The sequence below is a fragment of the Stegastes partitus genome, unplaced genomic scaffold (genome assembly GCF_000690725.1).
Source record: "Stegastes partitus isolate 25-593 unplaced genomic scaffold, Stegastes_partitus-1.0.2 Scaffold344, whole genome shotgun sequence".
NCBI lineage: Eukaryota > Metazoa > Chordata > Actinopteri > Pomacentridae > Stegastes > Stegastes partitus.
The window spans coordinates 133,701-152,861 of NW_007578075.1; the positions used below are offsets into that span (position 1 = coordinate 133,701).

At 41.9% G+C, this 19,161-nt stretch overlaps 1 protein-coding gene across 1 annotated transcript in view; it reads right to left on the reverse strand.

Moving 5' to 3' along the window:
* ches1 (checkpoint suppressor 1) overlaps positions 1–19,161 on the reverse strand; it is a 76,615-nt gene that overhangs the window by 25,817 nt on the left and 31,637 nt on the right. The window contains exons 2-3 of the mRNA XM_008284081.1: positions 17,091–17,690; positions 791–942 (exon numbers count right to left, since the gene is read on the reverse strand). Of these exons, the coding sequence (XP_008282303.1) occupies positions 791–942; positions 17,091–17,672 (734 nt within the window). The 5' untranslated portion in view covers positions 17,673–17,690. The remainder of the gene's footprint in view (positions 1–790; positions 943–17,090; positions 17,691–19,161) is intronic.

A 19,161-nucleotide genomic window follows, 5' to 3' on the forward strand; every position in this document is an offset into this window, starting at 1 on the left:
GGCAAGCTATCACACTGCAGAGTCTTTAGGATGTGCTGTCAAAGATCAATAACTAAAAATGTATTATGTATGATTATATGTATTCGGAAACCCAGGGACAAAAATAAATAAAAATGAACACAGCTGCTTAAAACATGCCGCCAGAACAGTACGACGGTAAGAAAGACAAATCAGATGCTGAAAAATGACTTTAAAAACAAAGCAGTCAAACAGAAGTCAAGCAAGTATGTAGGTGACTGAAGCAACATTACTGAACTACTCATGACTTTCATTCATACCTAAGAGAAAATTCAAGATCATTTCTGAAGAGGAATGCCACAAATTCTCTGAAAATCACTCACACTTGCCACGTAAGAATCAACCTGTTCATTGGTTCCTGAGTGGTATGAACCAGAATCACAATTTCAAACATCCACAAGTGCATGTATGTATAGAAACTCAAAGAGCAAAAGCAGTCCATGTGGACAAAATATTTCATCTTGGGTAAACCTGACATTAGTTCTCAGCCTAAGTGAGCTGAGCGGAGACTAGAAGCTTCTCTGTGCACAGCCACCTAGCTTGTGTAAATTGGGGAATTGCAGTGTTTTGCCTCACAGAGACGCGCTAAATTCAAGATTATTTTAAGTCTGCAAAGATTTGTAGATTAGCAGGAATGTAGCAGGAAATGGAAGTGAAAGCAATGTCCTGTAGCTCCTGCATCTGTATCTATATGCTGCATGTATACGTGTTTACACCCAGGGAATGGGTTTACACAACAAACGGTCAAGATAATCGAAGTCCATCATCTTACCTGTGGTGAAATGTCTGTGGTAGGGTGGGTGGGGAGGTGGAGGGGGTGGCCAGGCCGGGCGAGTAGGGATGATACGGCGTCTTCTTCAGCGCCTGGATCAGGTTGTGCCTATACTCCGGATCTATGGACCACAGAGAGCCTTTGCCTATGCTCTGTAAAGAAAGAAAGAAAGAAAGAAAGAAAGAAAGGTAGATAGTGAGGGAGTGGGGACAGAAAGATAGATGGGAGAGTTGTTATTGGAGGCGCTATCAGGCCCCTCAAAGCACATCACAAACACAGCACAGCACACTGACCTGAGCCCAAACACAAGCTCAAAGTCCGGACCAGACCTTGTGCCGGATTCTTATTTACAAAACCACCTGTGCACACATCAATTCTGCATTCCCACTGAGGAAAAAGACCTTGAGAAAAACAACATTCTGTGCATCTACTGGCTCAAACACTGATAGATTACTGCCTCACTCCTCAAAAAAAAAAAAACACCATCCGTACAAACATTCCCATATTCCCGAGGACGATAACACTCGGAGGAATGAGAATTAATACGACGCCACCTCGCTCAGTATTTTCCAATCCTCTGCCTCTCGTTGGGAAAATAAAATAAGGAATTATGAAGCTTCTTTCTGATTAAGACACAGGGAAACTCTTTAACTTTTTCCACTCCAGAGGCGATGATGGTGTGTATTTTTAGATCAAAGCAGCTTCCCCCTCACCTAATGAAGCTGTCGGCTCCCAATCTGAGTGAAACCAGCCTATAGATTATAGAGAGAGGCCGTCGTGAAAATACACTCCCTGTCTCTCTCTCTCTCTCTCTCTCTCGGCGCTTTCATCTGCCTTGTCATCTGAATGTGGCAAAATCGGAGGGGTTTGCTCACAGCCGAGACCGAGACTGGCATGAAAAGGGAAAGCGAGCGAGAGAGAACGCGCCGAGTAAATATAAAATTAAAGTCGTCTCGCTTCGCGTTCGGCTCACTTTGTAGTGCTCTGTAATGTGATATAGGTACAGGCTACGGGGTGGGAAGATGTCAAGACTGTGGACTTCTGATTTCTGCAAATACGACAAGGAATCTATTAAGAGGGAAATGTCAGCCGTGCCTGAGCCGTGCACGTGAACATTAATTGGGGACAAATTCCAAAAGCTGCTGCGCATTTTTTTTTGCATTGAAGTGGATGAGGAATATAAACCACAATGCCTGGCCTATGTTAGAAAAATGTACAGATTAAACTAAATACTTATTTTTAGTGAAAACGAGACATGCTGTTATCACGACATGCACAAGAGGCCACAAGGAGTTTTCCTGCTTTTTTATTTTTCTTGTCAAGATTTAATCACAACATTAAAACCACCTGATTAATACTGTGCAGAGCTCCTGCATAAACAGCCTTGACCCAGTGGGACATGGACACATGACATTTAGAGGTGCTCTTAGTGTCCTATGGGTTTGTTCTGATCTGATCTGAGTGGGATCCACAGATATTGAATCAGCTCCCTGGGCTCTTGGTCATGTTCCTCGAGCCATTCCTGAGCAGTTTTTTTGTGGTGTTGCAGGGTGCATATTCCTGTTGGGGCATGCTAGATCTGCAATTTCATGATTTCAGTGTGTGATAAATGTGAGAGTAACATCTACCTGAATGCAGAAGATTTCCCAGCAGAACATTACAGCGGTTTTATTGTTGTGGCTAATCGATGTTGTCACAACCTCTTTGGTGTATTTATCAAACTGCTGCTGCACTAATATAACCAACAGTATCAAAGAACATATTTCTAATTCATAAATATATAAATCAGGGTTAAATAATAGGACATTGGCTCAGTATTTGCCAGTAACTATCAAATCTAAGTTCGGAAACCCTTATAATAAACAATAAAGCAGCAGCACCAAATAGCGGCAAATGTATCTGCACTGCTGCCTTTAAGACGCCAATGAGCTTTTCTTTTTTACTAAAGTGAATATTTTCACACATTCTTGCCTTTATTTTGAAAGGGACAGTGCAGAGAGGAGCAGCAAATGTGGGAGAGAGAGCAAGGAAATGACACAAATGGTCCCCGGCTGGGATTTAAACCGGGGATCCACAGCTCAGGCCATATGTGCCCATGTAGTATTCATCCTAACCGCTCTGCAACTGGGTCGCCCTCGAAAGGTTTTTCTAAACCGAGTGAGAAAATGTATGGAGCCCTGCAAGGTTCAAGCACGTTAATTCAGAACAAATGAGACAAATAGCTCTTATTATTAAGTTTGTAAGTAACCCGAGGAGTGAGAAGTTGCAAAATTTAATTCAAGCACGAGCCCAAGGTTGGGAACCACTCAACTACACTCGGCACAACTTAATTAAATGCATGGTTGCAAGAAGAAAAATCTAATCTATTGATCTAGGTAAGCCTTTTAAGTTGCAAACATGCAAAATGTTTTTGATGAGTTGTGTTAACATAATGACGTTGGTGATTATGGCAACTTAATATTGTGTGTAATTTAGACTGAAATTTGTAGATTAATTTATTTTAAACTAAATGGAAGTTAGACTAATATTAAAATTGGCTTGATGTCTTTATTTTTCTCCCCAGTCTGGATAAAATAAGATGTTAGAGGACCTGTAGGTTGAAAAAAATACAATACAAAGGACTTTTAAAGGGGATATTTCTAAAGGTGAAACAGCCTGTGTTCACATATAAAATGCCTAACTAATTTTTTGTTGACCTGATTACTTTCTTAAACACTTTTACATGAATTAAAAACATTAAAAAGCTAAAACATTACTTGATTTTAAACTTGATTTAAAAAAAAACATGTCAAACACTTGTGTTCATAACTTTGCTAAGTATGACACTTAAACATTCAAATCAAATCAAGTTTATTGTCATTTTGCTGTACATACACAGTAGTACAGGCAAGACCAGAGAGCGTTTCTTCAGGATCATTTAATTCATAAGTTTTGCGGAATGAACGTCTGGGATTAAGACACCAAACGTTCACTCTCGCTGTCTCCTGAAGGGGGCGCTGCGTCCATGTGCGCCGCCATCATTTTAATCTTTTAAATAAGGCGAAAAACTTGTTGGAACAACTGGACTTTTAGGAGCAATTAACTTAAAATTAAATCAAATAAAAATTATCTTTGATTGTTGAGGCTAACTTCTCCCAACAAGCAAGAAATCGGCTGAACGTACTGTCATTAGAAGTTGTCATAACTAAAAAAGTTGATGCAAACTGTTTCGTTCATTTTTTTCATTTTCTTTTTTAACCTAAACATTTATTCTTAATGTGGACAAAGGCAACTGCTATTTGGAGCTGATATACATTTGCAGTAAAAATAAAAATCTTGTCAAAATTTGAAATAACACACACGTAGATGCAAAACTTCATTTTGTGTGTTTCACATGCTGTTTAATTAAAAGAGAACTTCAGAGCCTTTATCCTTCAGTGTGGATACATTGTTCAAGCAAAAATCAGAAAAATGCTAAAAAAATCGAATTCAGTAATCAGTCAAGTCGATCGTTGGTTGAGCCCTATTTATTACAATGCCTATGAAAAAGCCCTACTTGGAGGTTTTTCCCTTTTATTGCTTTAATTTACAAAAAAAAGACTCTTTCATGTCTGAAGTAAAAACAGCTTTTACCTAAGCAATGTCAAAAACTACAAAAATGTAAAGGAAGCAACTGCAAACTAATTCAACACAAGTGCAGCCAGTTGGTGCTAGAAGTCACGCAGTTAGTGAAAAGGAAATCATCTGAGTGCACTGAATGTGTCTCAAGCGACACCTCTGAGTACTTTTTACAGGCAGGGTGTGTTATTGTACTACAGCAATGGCAGCAACAGGCGATTACACACACATACACAAAGCAGAATTTAACACAAAAACATGTAAAAATCTTAAAACAAAAGCACGACACTTTGGTGACGTCCTGTGATGCGCGTCCGGCACGAGTCTCAAATCAATCTTCATATTCACGTCTGACTTTTTGTTTCCTGTTCCTTGACATCTATAATGACAACACAAAAACTGCATCGTAACTCGTGGCCGCGCAGAGCCTCCGAGGATTTCCTCGTGTCTCCTGACGTCCAGCGAATCAGTCAAAAACTGTGCCGTGACCCGCTGCAGCCTCCTGACCTTGCAGGAATGCAAGAAGCTAATCGGATGTGTGCGCACTGTTGATTTGTGTGTGTTTTCTCTCCTTCCTTGTCTGGATCTTTGCATTAGTATGTCAGTCGTGTTGAACACAGGCCATATGTGCCGTGTTTTGCTGCGCCTGTGTGTGTGTGTGTGTGTGTGTGTGGGTGAATGTGTGTATGGCGAGTTCCCTGGGGAGTGTGATATTACCCAGCGTGGTCTGCTCCTGGGAGTGCTTCTATTACTGCCAGCAACGCCTCTCCTGGAGAGCATGATATTACACACACATACACTCGCTCCCACAGAGGTGACCCCCACTGGGCCAAATTTCCCCTTGCACCTCCAGCCCGGCAGCGTTTGTGTATATGTGTGTGTGTGTGTTTGTGCGCTTACTGTCTGCCCGCTTGCCAGCCGATTAAATCAATGCTCTCTCTCCAGAATCTCTGTCTGCTGGGGCTCCTGCCTCTGCCAACCTGCCGGCCAATCAAAACCCTCAATCCTCAGACTCCCCCCGTGCCCTCCCCCCCTCCTCCTTCCTTCGTGGTCGATAGGCCAATCACAGGGCGCATCTCACAGGAAGGGTCTGTCACCTGGGTTATAGCGGTCGCCTTGGCAACAGGCATCACCCGAGCTGGAGAGAAAGCGAAATGGACTTTTTTTTTTTTTTTTTTTGCGCGCTCTCGAATCATCACAGAAAGTTTATGGGGTCAGGAGCGGGTCTGAAAGTTTCGAGATTTGACTCGACGTGACGCAGATTTTAAAAATATGTCACCCCCGCGACTCGCATTAAGAGCAGGTGACGGAGGGATCGCCCTCTTTGACATCCACCTGAGGCTGTTTGTGATCTCTATTTATACTATTTCCTCTCGCCATCCTTTGTTCCCCGTCTACTCTGATGATCTACTTTCTGTGTCTGTGTGTTTATTTGTGATCCATCTGGAAAACAGTCACATAACTGCAGCGTTCACAGCTAAAGAGCAGGATTACACAACGAATAATCCACAGCTCGAAAGGTTAACCCCCCGAAGAAACATCTCAAATATGAAATTAAAACTGACTAGCGATAGATTTGGAAATTGCAAGTTTAAGCAGTGGATTAAGAATTAAGAGAGCAGGTTTTTTTTTGCTTGCTGAGCAGGTATTTTCGTGATGGAGAAAACATGCATGCGTACTGCAACTTGCCAGGGGACACATCATGATGTGAGTAAAAGACAAAAGGGGAAGAAAGAGGAGACAAAGGCAGGAGGGGGGAGTGAGAGTGAGAGCGTGTGAGGGATGATTGTGTGTTGCAAACATCTGTTTCCTGTGTTATATAAGCTGTGGGGGCTGGTCTCCCTTGGAAATGGGAGATATTAAAAAAGTCCTGCTGCCGCTGACCCCTGCTAGTAACACTACACTCGTGCTACTGCATTCCTGGCTACACTATCATCCCATCTATCGCGCACACATTTAGCTGTCACACAAATCACCGCGCGCGCCGTTCATCACGGCTTAACGTGCTCCAAAATAGTTCAACAGCACCGCATTGTCTATATTGTTTATACTAATCCACTCCTTTTCTACTCGGTAAAATGAATCAGTTCTTACTCATACTTTTGCATTTTAAAAAAAACAACATTTTGGCAATTTGGGAAGAAAGCTGATTTGCTTTCTTGCCAAAAGTTGGATCAGAATATCGAGAACAACTCTCATCACTCTCACCGAGTTACATCTCAGTCGTTTATTTGTGGTGTTCTGGGGGTTAGTTCTTTCTTAAAGAGCCCACATATGCTAATTTTTTTTTATTTCTGGGGTCTACTTGAGTATGTTTGCAGGCTTTAATGTTAAAAAAAAACGTCATTTTTCTCATACTGTACATCTATGCAGCAGCTCTCCTCACCCTCTGTCTGAAATGCTTCGTTTTAGCTCCTCCCAGTTTGCTCTGATTGGTCAAATTGGTTATATACTCAATACAGCAATATAGCTTATGCACAAGTGGCTCCAGTGTTGAAAAGATGTGAGGAAGCTGCATATTCTTTGTCTGAGGTCAAGGCTAAAGTAACTACTGTGCAGGTGTAATGCAAATCTGTGACATGGTGACATCATAAGGAACAGAAGAAAAGCCTGAACTTTAAATAAGGCATTTCAGGCAGGTACAGAGCAGTGTTTTTGTAAGACACAATAACTTCCTTTCGAGTGAACTTTGGACGATGTAAGTTTGCATACGTTGTATATGCACAAAAAAGCGACAATAGAGTAAAGGAAAAGTAAAACCTCAAAAGTGCAACATGGGGGCTCTTTAAAATAAAGTTGCGTTGTAGTTTTGACACTTTATGTTAAACAAACAGGTGAAGTGAGGAGCTCCACAGGTAATCAGATCTTTTCACCTTAAAGCGGAGCTGCTTTGTCCCATTTCCAGTCTTTATGCTAAGCTAAGCGAAGCAGCTGGTTCATATTTAATGGACAGACATGAAAAAAAAGCATCCACCAAGCATACTTCCCAAATTGGGAATTTCTCCTTTCAGGCTGGCTGATTTGTTTTTATTGTCAACAAATGCGGCGAAAACAACACAAACAACAATGAATTCATGCAACTGATAAACAATGTTTGTGTACGGACAAAGCTATATCTTATTCCTCTGTGCCACAGAGCTCCGTTGTTGTCCAAAAAACTATTAAAAGCACGAACGATATTGTTGCACTCGGTAATACTCCTCCAACAAATGCTACTATGTCCTCCAGTTGGAGCAATGTTTGCTAAAAAAAAAACTACCGCGTCCAGCTGTTTCCAGGAATCACTTAGCCTTTTTAAAACATGAAACACTGTATTTGTAAGCTGCTGTTAAAGGTTAAGATCTTCAATAGGAATCTAAATGAGCTTTGGGGCTGAGTGCCACGGACAGGGTTGGGAAGTCAGAAAGCACAGAGAAATTGTTGATTGTGGTCTTATTCTTTCTTTCTTTTTTTTTTTTTTTGTTGGGAAATTGTTAAAAAAAAAAGAAACCTTCAACTGTTCAACTGGAGTCAATAATGTTGGATTTCTGTGTGGGAGGTAAAACGCATCAACAAATAACTATGAAAAGTGTCTTCATTGAAGTGGGAACTGAATATAAATATCTCGGGACAGTAAATGATGAAAAGCTGTCATTTACAGGAAAGAAAAACAGTGATTACACTTCATGCGGAAGCTTGAAGTGAATAGATGTACACTGGGTCTGTTTTTTTTAAATTATTGTTCATTTAGGGAGCGTATTGGAACTTTCCGCTTTATTCTTTGGGATTTTTCACTGTCTACAGTTAAAAAGCACAACCTCAGTAAGATTGTGCAGCAAGATTATGGGTCAACAACAACAACAACACACAGTGGCATTGCTTTGTGAGTCTGGAGTGGTGGTGAGAAGGTGGGCAGTCCTCTGTGATGTATTACCCCCTCTGTTTGGTCAATACAAGTTGTTATCATCAGGATGAAGTTGCAGGGTACCGACTCTTTAGACTTCCACCGCCCAGAGATCCATCACACCTCCCAGTAGAGCTCCGTTAACCCTCTGTTTTGATTTTTTCACATTTTTTTAAACAGCAATATAAAGTCCTACACCACTATAGAAACAACATAACAAGTATAGAGAACTACTATGTCTTTTGGTGCAAGTTATTATGTCATAAATAATCGAAAGTAAAGTTGATTATTTATTTCACTAAAATTTTAAAACCTGTACAACATTTTTCCAAGTGTCCACAGGTGTTACCAATATTGGAAAAAATGTTGTTGACCCCACAGATATTTTACGACTTACTTACTTTAACTTGCTTACATGCGTAAACACAGTTTGCAGTTCAGCAAAAAAAAAAAAAGAAAAATCCCTGAATTTTTGTCACGTGACTGTTGGTCGCAGCTGAGTCAATGAGGGCTTTACGGTCCCGCCAAGAAGTGGAGAATTTTTTGTTTTTAACAGAATCTGGTAAGTGTGGATGGTTTATTTTTGGCAACAGTATTTATAGGACATGCAGAGTAAAATAAGCTGAGATTTGGTTAATTTTCCTCAAAGTAACAGCATGTCACAAATGAGTAGTTCAAGGGCTGTGGGAAAGTTAAAAATCAGACTTTTTGTTTTATTTTTTAATAGTTTCCGGCTCTCATAAATAGTGCAATTTTGGCAAGTTTTTAAAAAATAACGCCTAATATGAGGTGTGTGTTCCTTGCATAGTTAAACGTCTGTCTGTAATCGTCTTTTCTTGTTGTTTTTGTTGAATTTATCCGACACTTGCCACAGACGCAATTTCTGAAAGGTGAATAAACAAAACCAACAGCTGTTGCAATGCAGCTACACACAGTGCTGTATGCTGTCATGGCTATTTTGAGAGCAGAAACTAAATTTTGTTCGGGTTAGGGTTAGAAATGACATTAAATACAGATGCACAGAGCTGTCACTCTTCATGCAGGCATCAGCGTAAGAGGCTTTGTTGTCAACTACACCCTACATCATGCGCAATATGATTTAACCTACACCGCCATCCTTAGGTATTATGACCACATACAATTTTTATGATGGACGTCCACAGTCGGAGTAAACGCCTTAACCGTGGCTGTGTTAAAGCCTGATTAACCCACTGTGATACACGGATCCACCATTACTTACTGTACACATACAGATAAACAGGAGGATTAATAATGTAGTAAACCGTCGGACTAGTAAAGCGAAGTACAGACGTGTGTTTCAACGAGGAGAAGCGCTGTGATGCTTTAAGCTTTAATTCTCGCACAGAGAGAAGAGAGTTACAGCAGAAGAACGAGGGAAAATGAGCGGAGAAGGACAAAGAAGGGGAATATTTCTTCTGATAAAGCTGCTTGATACCGACAATTTCTGCACTTGTTGAAAAGCCATTTGACAACAAAGAGGCAGCAACAGGACAAAGCAATAAGTGCTACATGTTGGTTGGACAACAGGTCATCTGTTTGTCGGTACATTGAAAAATCTGAGCGGGATAATGTGTGGAAATGTCTCCTACAGGTGTTTCCCATGTGGTTTTGATTAAAGTTTTTTTTTGTGCTTCTCGTTGTTTTTTTTGTTTTTGCATTGGTGATTTCTTTCTCAAAGATAAATACGGAAAAAAACTCTATAAATCTTCCAACACTTTTCTGTTGTTTCCAATATGTCTCCTCAAAAAAAAAAAAAAAAAAAAAGTCCCATCTGGTGGAAACTAAGTTTTAACTGATTTGACAAGGAGCAACTTTGTTCCTTCAACCAAACAGCTTCTCACATCTGCGACTCAAACACCGATGCAAGAGTCTCGGATGTATAAACACTGATTACGGAGACACAAACTGGACGGAGCCCAATGTAAGCAAATCCCCAAATGCCTATGATATGCTGTCAGTCAGCAATTAATTTCGACGAGGTCATTCGGGGGTTCGGTTCCCCTCTGGCTTGTCACGGGGGCATCATTTCTTTTTTTCTTTTGCACCTGTGAAACTTCTCCAAGAACGCTTCTCCAAGTACCAGTCTAACAGATATTTAAATTGCTTCCCTCAGGCGACACCGAACAAGTGGCGTGTCAGAACAAGGCTTACGACTTCTGACTCACAATGTCAGAAACAAACATGTCACAGAAAAGATAACAAAAACAAAGTCAGTCATATATCTTACAGAGCTGCACGATATCGGGGGGAAAAAAAAGTGACATTGTTTATGTGCGATGTATATTGCCATATGTTGAAATGCAGGAATTTTCACCAGATGACTTGAATAACTATATTTGGAAAGAAATAATTATTTGAGGATAATTGGGGTGATACTGATGGGAGTGTATGTGGATCAAAAATCAAAACAATAAAAAAAGTTCAAATCTGAACTATTTCTCCTAAGATGGCAAAAGCATCTCAGATAGCTTTTTTCTTTGCTTTGGATGGCATTCAGATTTTCACTTGTCATACAAAACTTTGTGGTTTAAATAGTCATGTGATGGCAACAATTACGAGACCCTGTTGAGAATCTGTTGATTGAAAGTGAAATATTTCTATACAAGCGCAGTTGAGTTTCTTTTTGCAGCCAAATCTACATTTTCAGTGTTTCCTCCCTGCTCCTCACTTGTTTTCCTGTCTTGTAAATAAACAACTTTTAAAATTAAATCAGAGTAAAATAATGGCTCATCAGACGGACTTTTCTTGTAGATTTACAATCAGAGATAAGAACCGTGCAAGTTTTCTTTTTTGGACCCGAAAAAAGTTTCAAAATGCTGTGTTTGACAGTGCAGACCTACGGTGAACGCAACATTTACATTATGCTTTGTAAAAAAATCATAATTTTAAGTCATGTTTCTCTCCTTTTAGCTCAGTTTTGGTCTCCTCCGACTCCAAAAGGAAACATTTGGTGCACTGAGGTCACTGGCTTGTTGCAGAATATCCATTGGCTAGTAGCAGAAAGCAATTGAAACTGAAATAAAGTAGCAAATTTGCAGGTTTAATGCCATAAAAACCCAGACTTATTAAGCTATTAAGTTAAAAGATGCTAAAAAAAAACCCAAAAAACTCAAATCAAGTGGTAGGTCTCTGTGGGTTTGTCACTATGACAACAAAAGTTAGTCGCTGAGGGATCTGACTTTTAAGTGGTCAGTTGATCATAGGGGGAAAACAACTCGATCCATCTTGCACCATATGATGAGGTTCAATTACAAAATGTTTAATCTCTTTGCTGGTTTTTCTGGCCCATGTGGTGTTGCTGCAGCTCACTTGTAACGGCTGTCCTTTTGTATTTCTCTGTACTGTAGCACAGTGTTAGCAATGATAGCATCCTTATAGAGTTTATAGAAGATTCTTCCTCAGCCTTGAAACTCAAATTATTGTCAGATGCCCCCCAAAAATATATATATTGAGATAATATACTGTATATCATAAATGTGCAATGACAAGTCGACTAATGGCTGTATTACTGACTACTAGTAAACCAGAAACATTTATTCATTTCCCTTTTATATTGCACATCTTAATTTGACCAGGTGTTATTGACAAAAATACAAAATAGTGCAGCTTTAAAATTCTTTCCTCAATAGAGAAGCAAAAACCTGAAATGCTGGATTTCACTCACATTTTCATCGTTTATTACTCATAAATAGTCCTCTTTCACGCTTGTTTCTCGTTTTGATCTCAGCTTTTTACCTCAGATTTAGTTTGGGCTCTTTATTGATTGCATGAAAAGATAACCAAAAGAATATGAAAATCAAACCTTTGGAAAAATCAATTATTTTGCTTGTGATTTCAAGAGAAAATCCAACTCAGTCGTATCTACTTTTAGCATCCAGCAGCTGCAACAACAAACTGCTGACAAATGCACATCAACTAAACCAAATGTATGCTCAACTCCAGACGCCACAGTTCATAAAACCGCGGGTGTTAAAAGGTAAAAGAAGCAAGGACGCCTCTCGTGCGAACAGGGCAAGGTTAAGTTAGAGGTGACACACTTAAGTGCAACACCAAGAGACTTCATAGTGAGTCTTAGATTACCAAACTGCCTGTTCTCTCTGCTGTGATTTCATAAGAGGCTTTGAGAGATATATCGCTCGGTTTGCGCGCATGTGTGTGTGTGTGTGTGTGTGTGCGCGCGAACATCTGTGTGTGTTGTGCTGTTACAACACTGATCTTCTGCACTGATCCACAAGTCTGAGGGCAACAACACTTGTCATTAAGGCATGTCATTCAGCACGGCGAAGAATCCTGTTTGTAAACAAAGCCATGGCAACCGTGGGACTCGCACTCTCGCACGCTCACAAGTTTGCACTCCCACATGCAAGACTGACACACACACACACACATGCATGCACACACACACACACACATGCATGGAGCAGCGAGCTTATTCTAAACTAGTCCCCATCTTGTCATCTGCCTGGATATGACCCAGAAATACAGCCACTGGAACAAATAGGCCACTGTCATATTAATCTCCACCTCTGTAAATTGATGGAAATATAATTTGGTGCATTCACAGTAAGCCGTGTCTCCCCGCTTCCCCATTTCTCTCACTCTTCTTTTTTTTTTTCTCCCTCGTGCACATCTATCCCTCACAACGATAACTTGACCTCGCCTTCCCCAACGACAACAACAACCCAAAAAAAAAAAAAAATCCCCTTGTCTTTCTTCTTTTACCACAAGCGAGCGGCGAGTAAAACATAATGCAGCATAAAGAAAAATATCTTACACCCTGTAATTGCATGCTCGATTCTAAAAAGACATAAACACGAAAAAAAGGGGGAGAAAAAAAGCAAAGCAGGAGGGGGGGAGACAGAAAGAGAGAGACGAGGGGAAAAAAAAAAAGGTGCATTCACATGCAGATATTCTCAGTGAAAAGCATTGAATGGCAGAGTCTGACTAAAATTACAGAGATTCTGTAATTGCAGCTTCAGATAAAGCACAGCACTTGGCAGGTAGAGTAAGAGTCTGCAGAGATGTGCCCTCATTTCTACACCGACACAGCGCTCGCATGTGTGTGTGTGTGTGTGCGCGTGCGGGTCCTTTAAAGCATTCATGCGTGCTTGTGCGAGCTCTGTTTGTTTGTGTGTCAGACATGCCCTGCGTTGTGTGTTTGGGAGTGTGTGCGTGTGTGTGAGAGAGAGAGAGAGGGGGGAATAGGTTTGAAGGGTTAATTAGCGTGCTGTCTTAAACAGTGTGCAGCGACGGGAAGACAAGACGAGCCGTCCTTGCCAAAATCACCTCTACACATGCTGCACACACACACACACACACACTAACGCATATGCGCATTTAACACAAGACGAGGACACACACACACACTCTTTCTCCCCCACTCGACACCTCAGTGCCCATTTCAAGCTCACACACACACGCGCGCACACACACTCTCACACACACACGTACACGCCTAAGTCAGTAAAGCCAAATCAGTTTTCCCGTTGCTACAGCAACAGCATACTTTTATGTCAACTGCAACCTTGTTACTATGGAGATATGTATACAAGAGAAACTCTGTGCCGTTGTAGTCAAGGGCCAGATGACAGCATAGCGTGAGGGTGTGTGTGCGCACAGACACACACATGAACACACACCATGTCCTCTTCATCCTTCATCCATTTTGTTCCCGCACGCACACACACGTACACACACACACACACTGTGCTCACTCAACTCAAAAGGGAGATTTCAGATTCACACGCCGGTCAAGGAAAGCATAAAGAGCTCTCATATCCCCCAGTATAATCTCAATCAGCCAAACACGCAAAGCTAGCATTGATCCTCGGTGTTTGTCCCCCACCCCCAGCACCCTCGGGCGAGATGAAATCTAAAGTCTGTTGGCATCTGTGTTATTAAATCCTCCAGTATTAATTTAGCACTAATTGAGTGAGGGATTCATTCCCCGTTTACCCTGAGTCTTTAATGGAGTAAAATCTGGATGGGAAAGCGAGTATAAAAGACTGTATCAAGACTTAAATCAAAAGCGAAATGCTGTTCCCACTGGGGAAGCACAGAACGTCAGAGTGAAAGAGAACTATGAAAGCAGAGATCATCAACTATTGATAAGGCCGAATCTGGTACAGCTGTAGACAAAATACAGAATATGTTTGACTTCAAGTTGGATATGCCTGCAAACGGCTGATAACTGTCTGGCTGTGAAATAAGTTATAACCACACACGATAGGGTGAATTTAGCTTGTGGCTACATGGAGATTTTGCGATGCAGGTATACAAAATACGACTGATGAGCAATGATTCTGACCAGTGTTGTCTGGGAGGAGGTTCAACGCCCCCATCGTTTTTTTTGATCACAACTGTGCACCCAATAACCTTTACAGTTTGACCTGAAAGTGATATTAGAACAGATTTTAAAACTAATACGATTGGACTGGACTTACATGAATGTGCTTCAGCGAGGTTTAAATGTGAACAGACAAATATTTTACTTCATATTTTACTATGAATTCTTACCTTTTTAAGTTTAATCTTTATAAATTGGTCCACGTGCGAAACATTTTCTTTCTAAATATTAGGTTTCCAAACAGTGGGGATCGTCTGATCTTCAAGGGCGAGAGGAGTATTTGTTCATCACATCATTTATTCTTTTTGAATGATAGAGCCGCATTGTAAACCAGTGTTCTAAAAAGAGTGTTGAATTGTGGGTTTTTGTAGCATTCATGTTGGTAACAAGTCCATTTGTCGAGTTGTTCTCAAAATCGATCAGCTCTAAAAGTGTTTGGTTTCACCTGCAGGAGTGTCTAAAAGTTTGTGTTCTGCTGCCGCAAAGGAAATAAATTCCTGACGAATAAAAATGAGTCTTATGACGTCTTAAAGGAGGGAGAAAATCTGTCAGACAGGAATTGTTGCTGTCAAAGGTGATGCACTCGAAAAAAACACAGTCTGAAAAATGCTAACTGGGAAAGAAAAAGACTTCGATCGCTTCCAAGAGTCTGACAGGAGCCAGTGTAAGTCTGTGGTTGATCAAGATATATAAAGTTGGGTTTCCAGGGTTTGTCTTGGCTCAGAATGAGCCTTCAGGGAATGACCGCACAATAGTGATGCAGATGTTAAACAATTTCCAATCATTGGCCTCGTTAACTATCGATAATCATTACAGTGAATGTTTTTAGCAAATGTTGGTAAAACAGTTTTAACCACTGACACTTAAGGTTTAGTGCAAAATCGGCTCAATTACATTTGGAAAAGACGGTCAACACCAGGCTATCGAATCATAAATTAAATAACAGCAATAATCGCTTCATTTAGAATTGCTCTTCAGTGAACGGCTCAACAAAATCCAAAACATGAAACACAGCAAACGAACTGCAAACACTAAACAACCTGTAATATTATTAATGTCTTCACAGCTACTAGATTTCAAAATAATCCTCATAGCTGATGTACATGATGAGTGACTCATAACGGTAGTCCAGCTGCTGAACCAGCTGCTCAGCTGATGTCCACAAATACTGTTGCAGCAACTTTATCAGTCCAGGAAATCTGTCTGTATTTACTGCTTCCTCTGAAATGTATTTATACTCAGAGCAGAGCGTTACCGATACACGTCATCACTTCATTTTGAATGTTGCTGGAAGCATGTGATCAGAGTCCTGCTGCTCCTACATGTTAGCAGCCTCTCTGCCAACAGACACAGCCTGTCCTACCTTAGCATTAGCATAAGCCTCAGGTAGCGAGTTTAACTGGACAACCGCCCGACAACTTTATCATAACTTGATGCTGCAAAGTTCATCAACACAACAGTCAGCGGTTAGACAGCAGGGAGGTGCACTCGTTTTATGGGAACCTTATGAGCAATCAGCAAACACACCTGTAACTCCATCTCAATAAACAGTGAGAGGCTCTGCCTGGTGTAGCAACCAGGAACTACAACAAATCCTCCATGCATTTTCTCACATGCATGTCCCTCAACTTCTGCATTGCCAGGCAATATATTTTTATCAAATAAATTATCAACATCCCGACTGCACATGACAGCAAAATCGCTTTGGGTACAGCCAAGGCAAGACCATTTGATAAGCTGAAACGTCTGCTATGCTTGAGTAAATGAAACCAGAATTAACAAACTGGTGAAAAGTATTCTTCATTCTTATCATGTCGCCCCTGAATTTTCTTACCGCTAACGAAAACCTCTTTCGGGCAACACCAGAAAATCTTCCTCTATCCAGGAAACACCTTGGTTTTTACATATCACAGTATTGGTGCATACTCTATATAATGATTAATATACGAGGGATATTCTAGGGATAGGGACATCTCTCCCAACAGGAAGACTGCAAAGTGGTTGTTATCCTCAAAAAACACATTTTAGAAAATATTCACAAGTATTCATGCAGACATCAACACAGCACTGGTTGAGGAAAGGGCTTCAACACTAGAATGCTTCACGATTATTCTCAAAAATAGTCTTTGTTTTAGTTTAGTCAAAGTTATATGTAGTGATAACTGCAGTGGTCTCCGGTTTGGCTGAGAAGCAAACACTAGCCAACATGATAGCTTAAAATCCTTGACACAACAAGCTGCATGAAACATTCCTGGTTAGAATGATGCTAAAATAATGTTTAGAACTACAACCGATAGCTTGCTGCAGCCATGCAACAACTTGCACGAAAACTGTAAGTCCAGAACATGATCAGAGAATAGCAAATAAACTGAAAAAGGAACTAGGAGTATTGTCAATCATAGCCAGCCTTTAGACACTGAGATAAATTAAACGCTGTGCAGCAAGCTCCTTACCTGGCTGCGATCTTTATCCACCTTTTTGAAGCACTTGTTGAGCGACAGATTGTGGCGCACTGAGTTCTTCCAGCCTGTAGGGGCGCTTGCAAAGTAAGGGAAGTGCTCCAGAATCCAGCCGTAGATATCCTTCACCGGCAGCCGCTTGTTTGGTGCGTCCTCAATAGCCATGAAGATCAGGCAGCTGAAGGAGTACGGAGGTTTCCGGTTGGCGCCTGCCGCCAAGTCGTACGCAGAGTGTGCATCCCCGAGCAGGGGGTCGTCCGGGGAAGGAGACGAGGAGGAGGGCGAGCGGGGGTGCTGACCGTCGGGGTCCTGCAGAGGAGAGACGCTACGCAGCCCAGAGTGGCTGAAGCTGTTGAGGAGGTCGGTGCTCTCGTGGAGCCAGGAGAGGCTGGTGAGCTCCTCGTCCTCGGCCTTGGAGAAGGAGGCAGACAGGGAAAGGGAGAGGTCGGCCGCCTCGGCCTCGGACGCCGCCGTGGCGGCATCCCCCTGCCGGTACGGCGGGCTCATGCCCTGCGAGGCACTGGCTCCACTACTGGGGCTCTGGGCCTTCTTACTGGGGGGCATGGTGGGTCCCATCCAGCCCAGGGCTCACTCCTGAGGACGAAGATAGCAGAGAGAAGAGAGGACATGAGGGAGGAAAGAAGGAAAAGGACAGAAGAGAAACGAGGTCAGCTTGTGAAAGTCAGTTGCTTCGTCACATAAAGCCTTCATTTTTGTGAAAGGCCAAAGGGTGGAGGCACGCAACAAGATTTTTTGACCACATTCCCAATTAGGCTGCATTAGATCTGAGGGGGAAAATATACATCATCATTTTTCTCTGGGGCTTTCTCTCCAATTCTGACTGGTACGGCAAATTTAGTGCTTCATTGGTTGAGGAAATGTTGCCTTGTACGACTACCCCCTAATTACTGGGGTACCAGCAAAGTATTGACATTACAAGGGGTTGCTGTCATAACATATGAACACTGCTAAAGGTCTAATAGTTACAGGGTCACAGAAACTGTCGGTGATTTAACATCTCTACAGCAGGAGCAAATTTAATTGTCAAGGGTGGTGGGATAAATGAGAGCAGAAAAAACTTTAACTCTGGAATTTACAACATTACAAACAGCGTCCAATGGTCGCTTAGTTCCACAGCAGGATGTCTGGTAGCAGAGATGATCACGATCGGGAAATTTGCCAAGAAAAAGAAAGCAACAAATTAGAGCTGGAGTTCAAATCCATCCCTTATTCTAATCAGACCGTTGTTCCGCTAACATAAGAGCAATGCTGTGCTCGTTACACGCAGGCAGAGCGCGGTAATTGAAGGGGAAACGGGTCTGAGTATCACACCACAATCAGAAGGCTCACAAACCGGGCCTTTGATTGTCCTCTAGCACAGACAGCTGTGGGAAGGACCCAGGCAGCAGCTACAGCAAAATGTAATCTGCTCCACTCACGCTGCACATGTTGCAGAGTCTAGACACACACATACACCACCGTCGCTGGGATGCACACACACACACACACAGAAAATCAAAATTTGCATGCACAGGTTCTGACACGCACAAACATGGATGAGACCACACACACACCAGAGTGCAGCACCATTAGGACACGGGGATTAAGTCGAGATATGTTCTGGCTGGCCCCTGTGTGCCGCGATCGCTCCCTAATCCAAGGTGATCATCGGCCGATCTGTCCCCTCACTCTGCGTGATTGACTGACAGCTGTCACCCATGGCAACCCGCTGTGCCATGACAACTGTCAGTTCGCTACAGCTCTGGCCGCCGTGTCCCCATGGCAACAGAGCAAAACAACATCCTCTCTGCTGTTTTCTGTGTCTTCCACCTATCTCCCTTTTTCCCACTTTTCTACCAGCGCAGATAACTCAGCTTAACAGTGTTGATAGGCTGTCGTGGAAGGACTGAGCTAAATATAGCATTGTGATGTATAGCGGCTGCGCTGTTGCTCCGCGTATGGTCGGCCAGCCTATAGTCACCTCGCTGCTCGACACGCTTGTCTCTGCGTCGCAAGGAAAAAAAAAACGCTGAATGGTACACCTCATCACTTTAGCTTGAATATT